Below are 12,696 nucleotides of genomic sequence, written 5' to 3'. Positions count from 1 at the left end.
TGTGCCTCCTGCCCCTCGGGCCTGGGCCACCTCCGCTTCGGTGTGTGTGGTCTAGAAATGCAGGATGTGGTGTGGGAATCCAGGGTCAGAATTAAGATTTGTGCCCTGGAACAAAGATGTGGTGGGACAGGACGGCTGCAAATTCATTGTTGCAGGGACCGGTGTCAGAGCTGGTCCCAGGAAAGGATCGAGGTGGTGGAAACTCTGGATCCCACGTGTCCCAGACCAGGCCTGTCTGTGCAGCCTCACGCTCCGTGTTACAGTACAGAGTCCAACTGAAATTACCTAATAGCTCTCAGAAGTTTCTAACCCAATGTACTAATTTAAAAGTGTTCCAACCCAAACTGGTTTTACTCAGCCTGTGCTAATGGAAAGAGCTTCCTCAGCTGTGGGCATTTCCCTGCGGATCAAAGCGCAGAAAGAGCAGAGATTTCCTTCGTCGTGAAAGCGGATTTGGAATCTCGCTTTGTGGTTTCTGTAATTGCAGATCATGGAATGGCCTAAGCTGGAAGGGACCTTAGAGATCATTTTGATCCAGCCTCCCTGCCGCCAGGGACGCCACCTCTCGACTAGATCAGCTACCCAGCTTTAATTTTGCTCAATTTTCTCACGTTGGTTGGAGAGCGTATTTATTAGATGGACTGCCAAAATGCCAGGCATCAGAGTACCTGTTTCTAATTAACTTAATAAAATAGAAATCCTTATGTCATAGCATAAGGTTGATTTGATACATATATTTGTATGTCATATATAAAAAGTGCTGAGTGACAGTAAATAAAGCAGGCTTGGCTTTTTGCTTAAATACTTAAAATAGGTGACTGCTGCAAAATACTCTATTTGTGAAATAATACCTAAGTGCCCTGCAGAAAATCGGAAGCATCGCAGCCTGCGAATGAGAATCAGAAACGTGGCACCAAGTTTGGTTTGCTCGTCAGAGGTTGGATTTGCCATCAGAGTAGTGTCTAATCCTGATTAGTATAAATACAGGTAATGGCTACAAAATCTTGTAAAAGGGTGTGGTTGTCCATCTCTTATGAAAATGAAGGTAACCAAATATTACGGTGAACTTTAACTGCTTTTGATTTCAGGACGTCGGGAAGTAGTTTTCTGAGCGGAAAATGTAAGAGGTTTTGACAAGTTTCAGAAAATAGTTGGAGATCGCAGATACTTACTTGGAGGACTTCCACAGGACATTTTCAAGAACCGTGAAGAAATTGCTGCCTGTAATTGTTTAATGACAAAGAATAAAAACTGGGAAGAGCTTATTAGCGGCTGAATCTCTGAAAATGGGTAGCGCTGCTGTCGTCCTTTATCTCGTTCTGCAATTAATACACGAGACAAAAGGATCTCTTGGGAACTGCATTCCCAGAAAAACAGTAAAATACCAAAGTAAGTGAAAAATAGAAAGAAACACGGCACAGTGTTGGGAGTTCATTTTTTATTAAGCATGGAAAGAATGCCATGGACTCTTTCACCTCAAGTGTTGCGGATGCACTCGTCTGGTGACAGTGAGGAATGCCTGGACAGTAATTGTTGTAGCTGGAGGCTCTGGCTTAGAGATATAGTAACAATGATGATTATTTTCCTGTAATAAATTGGGAAAAGAATACCCATTTATTCAACTATTTTCATGTTACTTGGAAATGTGTGCAAGTTTTTACCTTTGTTCTGTTGCAATTTGCTTTCAGTCTGGAATTTTTATTACGTAACACTGTGATTCTAGTGATAAATATTTTTCTGAAGTAACTTAACGTTCTTTGTTTTGCAGATGGAAATATAAACACTTTTATGAAAGAAGGGCTATCCAATGTTTCCACTCTTCTTGTGAATGAAGAAACCAGTACCTTACTTGTTGGAGGCAGAGATGCAGTATTTGCTCTTGACTTGAATAATATTTCTAGAGAAATAGCGAGGGTAAATTAAAGACTTCTCCCTTTTTTTCCCCCCCCCATACCTTCTTAAAAATATTTTACTTATGATTTTCTTAATTTGAACTTCATGTTCTGATTTTAAAAGTGTAAAAGTATTAACTGTTTCAAGGCTTGAAACTTTATCACAGAATTTTTTGGTTTTAAGCAAAGAAGACCTCTCTTCAGGTTTTTTAGTATGCTTCGTGTGTTATGGAGATACAAAGGAAGATGATTTTTTACAAATTATTTGGGAGGTGAAGATGCGTACCACCTTACAAGTCTTTTTGGCTCTTAGGAATACTGGTTTGCTACACAGGAAAGACAACTGGAGTGTATTGGCAGAGGAAAGGACAAGGTAGGAACCTGTGTTTCTCCCTCTAAGTTGTTAACTAAAATGAAAATGGCTACAGTGTCAAGGTTAATGGAAATAAACAAAGTAAAAGCCAGTTCATTGAAATCTATTTGGCTTGTTTGCTTGATGCTGACACCGGAAAATTTTCAGTCGCCACATAAATTTTATTTTCTATTTTAGATGAGATGCCAGAACTACATCCTCATCCTCCATCAGATAAATGACTCTACCTTATATGTCTGTGGAACCAACGCGTATCACCCGACTTGTAATCACATGGTAACTATGTTTGGATGCAGGTTTTACGGAATACATTTGAGTCGTATGGCAGATCTTTAAAGACCATTCCCAAAATATTCCAGCTGAAGATTAGAAGGGTCCATAATTCTTTTATAAAAGCATGAAAGACAAGAAAGCACTTACCAAGTGTTACTTTTTCATCCTCTTTAAATGATTATTTGCTGTAGGTTGTCCGTGGGACGAAGATACACTTGCAAGGAAGAGCTGAGGAGAGCAGAGGGAAGTGTCTGTTCGAACCAACTCTGATGTACGCGTCTGTCTTTGTCGGTATGTTTGGACGGACACGCAACCTGAAATGATTTTCCGTATCTAAGTCACGTTACCCTCATTCTGTTTTCGCACGTCAGCCCCAATTTGCCCCTTGTGATACGACTTTTAAAAATAAGTGCGTCGTATTTTTTTGTTTCTTCCAAATCTTTACAGATGGGGAATTGTATTCGGCTACTTCAAGTAATTTCTTGGGTACAGAACCTATAATACTTCGCAGCATGAGAAATCCTTTAAGAACAGAGTTTAAAACACCGTGGCTAAATGGTAGGAAGTTTTTTTTATGTATTTCAGCCTCTTGAAGTATAATTTCGTGTACAAATTCTCTCTCGAATGTTATGTATTGAAATTTTTCACTGTGGACAACAGGGATGAGAGGAGCCACAGCCCCTTGTCATTTACGAAAGCACGATTCCTTCTCTTAATGTTTGATGGATTCATAAATACTTCTCAGCCCTCTCCTTGTCCACTAGCCCACCAAGAAAAGTTCATTTAGACTTAATTTTAAAATAACTTGTAGCGTGTATGTTTTTCCTGGAATAAACTTACCGTGTTTTGTGTATCCATGTGTTTCAGAACCAAGCTTTGTCAACATGGAAATAGTACATGAAAGTGAATCTAGTCCAAATGGAGATGATGATAAAATTTATGTGTTCTTCACTGAAACAGCTGTTGAATTTGAATTCTATGACAAGATTCTGGTGTCCAGAATTGCCCGTATCTGCAGAGTTAGTACTTGTAGTATAAAGATGTTGTTTAGTGTATTTTAGGTGAAGTGTCATAGTCGACTGGTTGCCGGTGGCACCTACACTGGCTAGTCAAACAAAATTCTTCTGTGCACATTTTATTGGTGAACTCAACGCCCTCTTTTTTCCTGCACGAACAGAACCAGCTGTTCAGGTTGCATTTGACATTTAAGCTTTTTTTCTTTTGCCTTTGAACTGGGATTTGTATCTTTCCCCACACAAGCGCTGTGAGGTGAGAATTGCATCTATTTCTGTGTGCATTCTACCCACTTGATGTTGTTCCTTCGTTTAGGGTGATCTCGGTGGAAAACGCATCTTGCAGAGAAGATGGACGTCATTTTTAAAATCCCGCCTTTCCTGTTCTGTTCCAGAAATAAATTTCCATTTCAACGTTGTCCAGGACATCTTTTTACTTAGGAGAAGGAAGTGGCAGGACAGCCTATTTTATGGAATTTTCTCCCAGCAAGGGTGAGACAGAGCGCTACCCATGCTACTAAAGGTTGTAATGAGCTGAGTGAGGGTTCTCACCTCAGTGTTGCTAGTCTGAGCGCAGCCTTCCGGCTTTAACTCACAACAAGCAGGTCCCAGGTACTTACGCTGCGTGTTTTAATGGACCACTTTTGTTTTTCTTACAGCTTGGTCCAACTGAGCAAACGTTATCATCTGAAACAAGATGGTTTTTGTTCCTGGGCCAAAGCCTTCAATTAAAGACTAACCAAAAGCTTCTCCTACGCCAAGTTTTTAGAGTTACGTTTTCTCTAGTCGGATGGAGGGGCAATTAAAACTAATTACATATAAAATTGCATAATTACATACACAAAGCCCTGGATTCCTTCTGATCTTTATAGCACTGAAGGAAATAGCTGATGTTTAAAGGTGCCGAATTACTCTCTTTTTCCAAAAGAAGTATGTGCTGTGGCCTGCTTCTCTAATGGTCTGTGAAAATGAAAAGAGAATCCAAACAAATGCTGTACGAGTTTTAGGGTTAACTAGCTTTTTATTAATTCTCTGGCTAATGAAGAAAAACAAGACAAAGCGCATCAAAGCTTTACATGTCAAAAAACACCAGTGACAAAGTAGCCAGGAGTGGGTACTTGTTATGTTTTATAAAATCATCAGAATATCGGAATGCGGCGCAGTCAGCGCTGTGCAGCTTCACCTCCTGCCGCCTATTCACCTGTCAGTTTATACCCGCTGGAGCTTACCTGAGTTTTATTTCTGGTTATGGCAGGCTGGGTTCAGTGTGTCCTCAGACAGGAATTTGTAGAACATTTATTCCTTTGGGTGTGGCAAAGAGACTTAGATTTGGTATTCCTTGGCAGAACTGAAATCACACCAGTGTCTGACCCAGACACTCCTAAATACCTAAATTTTCTGTCATCATTTTGAAAAGCGTTGTAATTGGAGGCAAAGAGGAGAAGCATTAGGTTTTCAGTAAGATGAGTTAAAGGGATTAGAAGATTTAATAGTCTGCATCAGAAGTGTGGAGCCAAAGGGAGGAAAATCCTGTCAGAATGTTGATTACCGTCATACTTGGGCTCATCTGTCTGTTTACAAGAAAGGTTGTCAAAAGGTCCTCATTCTCTAAGTTGTTTCAGTTTATTTGAGGGCGGTTACTTGATTTTTAACAAAAGCATACCTCATGCCATCAGTTACGTATGTCTTTGTTTTATTCTCTTCTTGGTGTATCCGAAAAACTGCAGCAGAGAAGTATTTTTAGCATTGGGTGTGTTTTGACTAATCCTGAAAAAGATACAGCACTGTGCAGCGTGGTGATGGGGTTATTTTACAGTATTTCTTTCTATATAAAAGCCAATCAAACATGCTTTTATTTTGTGTGTTGATTTGTTGGTTTTGGTTTTTTGTTTTTTTTTCTTCTAAGGCGAAGATTAGACATATCGGCTCTTTGTGCGTACAGTATGAAAAACATTCAGGAAGTCTTCTCCAAAGGAAACTACAAAGGACCCGTAACTGTGGAACGTTCCCCTGTGAAGTGGATGGTGTATAGGGGAGAAGTGCCAGTTCCACGTCCTGGTGCTGTAAATACGACTTTACTTGTTCAAATTAAAGAACAGCCCCTGGTAGCAGATCGTTAGCTCGTGTTTTGCCAGTATCATTGCAGTGTTTGTAATCAGCACAGATACCTGCTTTCTCTTTCCATCATACGAAGGTTCCTAGAAAAGCCGCCTTGCTTACAGCTCCATGAGAGATAAGGGATTATTAGCTAGTTCATAAAGTGTGAGGAAAGCAATGATGTTTATCTTTTGAAGATAAATAGAAGTAACGTCATGAGTTAGAAGGAAATGCACCTTTTTTGTATACCTTGGTGAAATGTAAAAGCAATTGTAATCGTGTTCGTTATGGTTTGTTTCTAGTGCATTGATAATTTTGCCAGGAGTATTGGGTATAATACTTCGTCTGACTTGCCTGACAAAGTTCTGCAGTTTGTTAGAGATCACCCTCTAATGGATAATTCTGTAAATCCAGTTGGCAATAGACCGGTGCTACTGAAGAGAGGTTCCAACTATACCAGGATTGTAGTAGACAGAGTCACTGGCCTGGATAAACAAACATACGATGTTATGTTTCTAGGAACAGGTGAGTGCTTTCGTTTTAGGAAAAGATACTGTACCTTTTTTATGTATTTTTTTTCCAGATCTTTTTCGGAGCCCTCGGAAAAGTAAAAGCATTCATCAGCTCTGTCTGAAGTTTTGCATTCAGAAGCTGTCTTGCTAGTTTAGTATTTTCATTCCAGTTAGATTAAATGTGTTTGGCTTGTTGGACATTAAAAGGCTCGCTTTAGAAACTTTCCATATCAAAGGAGACTTGACATAATAATATTTGCAAATTCAGGGATTGTTTGAGGTCTTTTTTTCCCCTGGAAAAAAAAAAATCACTGCTTCTGTCTTATTGAAAGAAGAAATAAGAATTGCTTTGAAGAATTAAAAAAAAAAATTCCCCGTGCCCAGGAATGTCTTCTAAATCTCTGTCTGATTTCAACATGAATTACCAGGCTAAAGTGTTATGCTATGTTTAAACAAGTTTATCTTTAGCAATACATTTCATTTTATGTAGATGATGGATATTTGCATAAAGCTTTCAATTGTGATGGGGAAATGTTCATTGTGGAAGAGCTACAGCTGTTTCAGTCTCCTGAGCCTGTACGATCTCTCCAGCTGTCTTCTGAAAAGGTAGAACTTCTGTCCTTGCTGTAACAGTTTGCCTCAGGCCTTGCTCTTCTGTCCTTGTGGCTTTTAAAGAGCCTGTAAATGTCTCATAATTCTGCTTCTATCATGTATCCATTAGTAACAGATGCACAAAGCATCTTTTTTCGGTTGAAGAAGAATTTGCGTGTGTCAAAATATAACTGACATAAGCCTTTACGTTCATTAAAAAATTAGGGAAGGAACTCTGTCGTTTCCCGTGGTGCGGAAAGCTAGGGTTTTCACATCACCGTCTGTTCTCATGAGATTTTTAGTTTACTGATGCTTCTAATAAAAGCCAGAAAATCTTAGAGCCCCTATTAGAAAATAACAGCTTAAAATCTCCCTCGCTATTGTAAAAGAAGTCCCTCCTGCATTTCTAGGGAATGCTCTATGTAGGGTCCCTGTCTCAGGTGGTGCAGCTCCCAGTCTGTGCGTGCCGCCGATACGAGTACTGCTGGGACTGCGTCTTGGCGCGGGATCCGTACTGCGCCTGGGCTCCGGCTGCTGAGGAATGTGTGCGTCTGGCGAATCACACTGGGCGGCCAGAGTAAGTAAAAAGCTGCAGTTTCAGCTGCACACCTCGTGTGAGATTGCTTTAGCAGTGCTCTCTTAATGTCTGACGCAAAACTAGGATGATTCTTGGAAATGGAATGATAGAAGCTGCAACACTTCTTGCCTGTGTTTTCATCTGTTTGGGGTTTGGGTGGGGTTTGTGTTTTCTTGTTTCAGGAATTTAATTCAAAGTGTGAAATACGGGGACGCTTCCAGCTGCCTTAGTGTAGGTATGTGGATGTTCATTTTAAGAAAGAATATTTTAACTTCATGTGATCAAAATGCTTGTTAAGTTTGTGCTCACTGAAATTCTTGCATTATAGAAAACCACAGAATTAAAATCCTGTTGATTATTACTTTTGAACTAGGACCAAAAAACCCCACACTGAGCTGGCACGATCTACGGCTCTTAACCCCCTAACTCGAAATGTCAGAGTGCCTCAGTCTAGCGCGAAACTCTGACTCTCAAGGGAGGCATAATGTGACCCGCTGGAAGTTACGCATGACCCTCCCACACCCCCTTTGCAGAAATCACGGCACACGTCAGCTGTCCTGTTAAATCTGTCGCTGCTTAAGGAGGCTGTTCTGCAGATACGTGAGGTACTATTCAAGAGGACCCTTTAAAAGAAGGCTGTTCGTTACCAGCCGTTTAAAATTACTTTCATTATTTTAGTGGGTTTGGGAAATTAATTACCTGTAATGTAGAATTGCAGGTGTGTGTGCTCTGGTATTATTATGCAGTGACTTCGTAATGAGTTGCAAGATATATTGCTTTCTTCTTGACACAAGGTGTAGCTCTTACCTCCACTTATGTCTCTTTAAAGTCAGAGTTGTCTTTAGTCTTCTGTATTTTAGACTGCACGACAAGTAATAAGGCAATCAGTGGGACAGTTGGGGAACTTTCGCACAGCTGATGTGCGCATTGTGCAGACATCAAAGCATGTCTGTAAAGCAGTGTCATTAACCGATAGAGAATTGGAGGCACACAAAGGTGACTTTATTTATGCACGGCTGTGGGTACAGGTGGGGAGAAATCGGTTTAAAATCTGAAAGTCTTAAACTTCTGGTCCCGTGTTCATTCTGTTACGCATCACATCAGTGGGAGTAAGGCCAGCAAGATGTCACTGATAGTCAGACCAGTTAGCAACGGGATTTCTTTGTCTTTACCCCTTACCTGTTCATTACTCATGGTCAGGACTGGTGAATTACAGTTTATATGTCCTTGAATATGTATTTGGTTAAGTTAAACTAAATCCCTGGTGTTCTTACTAAAAAACATTATCTTCATAGTTTCAGAAAATAGTGTGAGAAAATACCTCTTTACTCTTGGAAACAATGTTCATCTTAAATGTGTTCCTCTGTCAAACCTGGCGAGCGTAGTGTGGAAGTTTAATGGGAGCAGACTTCAGGCCGAGGACTCTAAATACCTCCTCTATGATGGAGGAATAGCAATATTTAACGTGACGCTGGATGAGGCTGGATTTTATGACTGTCTCTCAGTAGAGAGATCCAATGGCAAGGAATTCCTTATCACCACGGCCCGCTATGCCCTTTATGCCCGAGAAGAGGCAGAGGAAGCAAATGTTATTGCCACAGCAAGTAAGTGTCATGAAGCAGGAGCTGCGGGTTTGCGGTCCCCGGTACCACCTTTACTGGCTCAGTCATCGAACCAGAAACCTGTGGACAGTCAAAGAGAGAAGCTTGTTTTAATCCTCGTGGGGACTGGGTTTGCTGTTTTTTTCTTTTTCTTGTTGGCTTGGAACTTCTACAAGGGTCATTTCTCTCTGCCTTGGAAGAGGAGAGCAACCAGCTCCAAAACCCCGGGTACAGCTGGCTTGGGAAGTCCGGCACTGGTTACGGAGGGGTCAGGCATTGTGAGGAAGAGTTCGGCCACGCAGACGGACGTGTCTTGTTTTACTGAATCGGTGCTTAGGAGCTTTTCTTAAGGCATGAGCCTTTGTGAGCTTTTCTTAAGGCCTTTCTTGAGGCATGCGGGCAAGTTTCACGGGGAGTTTGCAGCCCACAGAGCTCTTTGGTTAAGAACCACATGATGTTTCCTGTGAAGGAATGTGGAATGTAAATTTGAGTAGGGGTCAGAAACTCTGAGCTGAAGATGACAAGCTGTGTTGTGTATTACATAGATATGTTACCAGTTGCTACTTTGAAAAGCAAAATTCCTTGTTTGGGTATCTTTTTGACAGGATAGAACTGTAAGAATAAATTTCTTTCAAAAACTGACACTGATCTACTTTTTTGTAATGCTGGGGTTGCCCAATTACAGAAGTTAATACTTCAGAAGCTAATAATACTCGGCATTTAGTGCTTTCACCTTCAGACTTTCGTTTTAATCTACGAATAGCAACTAATTAAGTCTCCCAGTGCCCCAAGAGGTTGCTACTATCCTCATTTTACATGTGAGGTTAAATTACTTGTCACTGACCACAGTGAGTATTGGTGTCAGATCTGGTGCTTCGTTAGAAGTTCCTGAGTCATTTTCCTATATTTCATCTTTCTCTATTTTCCTCTCCTTTCCCCTCATTTAGGCTTTCAAAACACTTTGCACCCATTTATTTTTCTAAAGTGCTTTTAGTGACCTTTATAACCATCCTTAAAATGCAAATAGGTTAAGCTTCCCTACGTTGGAGTGAAGGCACGGTCTCTTCTGTTTGGATGCTTTCTTCCAGGATCAAATTATTCTTCTGTTACGCTTCCTAACAACAGGTTCTTGTGCCTTGCGTGCAAACACCGGACAAGGAAGGTGAGGCCGGTTGTTGAACTTGGAAGAAGCAAATTCACAGTTTGCCATGTCTGTTCCACCGCCACTGCAGCGTTTGCACTTCCCATGGGAGGATGTAAAGTTGGGGACAACATCAGCCCTTCCAACAGGGTGAAGCCACAGGCACGACACGCAGACCAGAGAACTATAGGAAATGGATGTTTGGAAATGAGAAGACTGGATAGCTGCTGGCAAACCGTTACGCCAAGACCTGCCTGGCTGCATTTCAGTGACTGTCAGCGCAGTGCGGAAACAACATCTGAGATGCATATCTTGTCTCAGCTTGGAAGGGAGTCTACTTCCTCGCAGGGTTCCTTTACCTATATTCCTGCTCCGTATATGCAAAGGGCTGTATGGAGATTAATGATGCAGCCTGGAAAGCGGTGTGTCACTAATAACGTAGGAAGTGATAAGAAATTTCCATCCTTACCTTTGGGGACACTTAACTCTCTTCCCATAGTGGAAGGAAGTGCAGATGGAATATAAAACCCCATTTCAGAAAATCCTCACAAGGCTACCAGCGTTTGGTTTTAGTTCAATTCCTGCTGATCTAATTACCCTCATTTAAGTGGGTAAAATAATTAGCTTCTAAGAGAAGTTGTAGATAAGTTACAGTTAACAGGTCGATATGAAAGATACTGTGCCCTACTTTCAGAAGTGTCTTCGGTGCAGCTTTAGTCCTTTTGTCATTGGTTGCCACGTCGCACGTAGGAAGGACAGAGAATACGGGGCAAGAGGGCCGCAGCTGCGACCGAGCCAAGGCAGTCCTTGAGCTGCTTGTTGAGCGAACGGCTCCGATCGGCACCCCGTGATGGTTTTCTGAGCGTGCACCAGCGTGCTGTGCAAATGCAAACGTGCCCCGTCGCTTCTGATCTTGGCCCGGCTCTCCTTGGTGCCGCAGATCTCCAGTGCTGCTGCTGCTGTTTCAAGCCGAGTGTTGCTTTAGCGCGCTCGGAAGGTCCCTGTCTGATGTCACACTTAAAATCAGCAGCAGCGAACGCTGCAGGGATGGTCGTAGTGGGGGCACTGGAGACAAGGAATTACACCTCTGTCTTTGAAATATTTTATAAAATGGCATGGAAGCGAAAAGCTGAGAGTGGAGTGTGAGAAGTGGTGTCTGCACTAGTGTTTATGCTGCTGATATCTAATACAAATACCATTAAATTATGAATGCTACTTCCACTTCTTATTGTACAATTACTAGTACGGAGCGTACTATTTTGGTGCAAGTTCTCAGGCTATTAACTCACAGAGAAATTAATGTGCAGAGCTGTCTGGGATTAAGAAAACCTCTCTTGGGGAAGATTTCCTATTAAAGTGTCCTGATAAGTAAGGAGCATAAAGGGGACCGGGATCATCCAGCAGTGACACAACTCAGCACCACTGAGCCTGCCCGTGGGAAGCTCCGTGTTAGAGTAGTGGCTATTTTAAGGCAAAACTGAGGCCCTTGTGGCAATCAAGTGAGGGGTGTTGGTGTTCAGTCAGGATTTGAGTGTGCTGGTAGGGGTGTCTGGCAGGCAATGCAAAAATCATGTCCTGCCAAAGCCGGGCTTCAGGTTCTTTACTAGGCAGGTTTGCACGGGGAGCTCGTGCCCTTACGATCTGCTCTAAAAACGGTGTAAAACTTGTCGCAGCTTCAAAGGTTCCTCGAAGCCCTGAATAACCGCGCCTCACCCAGAACAGTTAATACTGGTCAGTCCTGATTTTTGTCCCAAGCTCGTTGCAAGAAGGAGTATTCACACGTGCCCCATCCTCGGCCTTGTTCCGCGGGGAAACGCCGGGGTGGGCGCACGTTGGCCTTTGCCCACGGGACAGAACGCAAGCGGCACCGGGAGCAGCTGCTGTTTGCAAAATGTCAGCTGCACACCTGTTGGATAAAATGCTGAAAAGGAGCAGGCGTGAAAAATCCACTCCTGGTCTGGCCTTCTGTTGCCTTCTCCAGGCCAGGCTGCTGGTGCAGCTCTACGCTCATAATTAAAAACGCGTCGTGTTCCTCGACTGGCCTGTTCAGCGTCAGCTGCCGGCCCTTGGAGCTTGTTACACCTGCGCTGGCTAAACTGGAAAGCCCTCTTGTCTGCAATTCCTTTCTGCTAGTTTTTCGTGGTTATGATCAAGTCGCACCGTATCCTTTCCTTGGATGAACAGATGAAAGGCTTTTATTCTTTCAATACAGAACATGTTTTGTTCTTTCTCATGGCTCTCCGGTTGTTGAGCATCCCGGAGGTGTGGGCACTGGACCTGGGCACGGTCCCGGTACCTCTCCCTCTCCCCCCTAGTGCCTGGTTATCGCGGCTACAGCAGCAGACTGGGAGTACCGATTGCTAATTACCCTCTCCGACTGCTAATTACCCTCTTCGCTTCCCCAAACCTTCCCAGCCTCCCCCACTTCCCCAAAAACCAATTCGTGGTGTGTGTTAATTTTCCACGTGCGCAGAGGACTTCATAAAAGGCAGAGCAACGAAGAGCGCCCTAATTCTGTCAGCAAAAGCCTGGACTAAAATTTAAAAGAAAACCCAAACCCACCTAAACCCAACGCGATTTGTTTCGTTGCAGCCCGTGAAATCCCCGGCGCAGCGAGCTCCCGACC

General features: G+C 42.6%; 1 protein-coding gene across 1 annotated transcript; it reads left to right on the top strand.

Annotated features, from left to right (window-relative positions):
• Positions 1 to 1,768: 1,768 nt before the first annotated feature.
• On the top strand, positions 1,769 to 11,963 carry LOC104273926 (semaphorin-4D-like; the record flags this gene model as incomplete). Its single annotated transcript, XM_009869413.1, has 13 exons — positions 1,769 to 1,914; positions 2,443 to 2,541; positions 2,730 to 2,829; positions 2,986 to 3,096; positions 3,406 to 3,557; positions 3,868 to 4,043; positions 5,458 to 5,614; positions 5,951 to 6,173; positions 6,651 to 6,766; positions 7,192 to 7,328; positions 7,511 to 7,563; positions 8,624 to 8,932; positions 11,826 to 11,963. Coding segments are annotated over 13 exons (1,917 nt in total), but the record flags the coding sequence as incomplete, so codon positions are not given.
• Between the last annotated feature and the right edge of the window lie 733 nt (positions 11,964 to 12,696).

The sequence above is a fragment of the Apaloderma vittatum genome, unplaced genomic scaffold (assembly GCF_000703405.1).
Source record: "Apaloderma vittatum isolate BGI_N311 unplaced genomic scaffold, ASM70340v1 scaffold41185, whole genome shotgun sequence".
In the NCBI taxonomy this organism is placed as follows: domain Eukaryota; kingdom Metazoa; phylum Chordata; class Aves; order Trogoniformes; family Trogonidae; genus Apaloderma; species Apaloderma vittatum.
The sequence above is the reverse complement of the archived record's forward strand: the minus strand, read 5'-3'. Positions and strand labels throughout refer to the sequence as shown.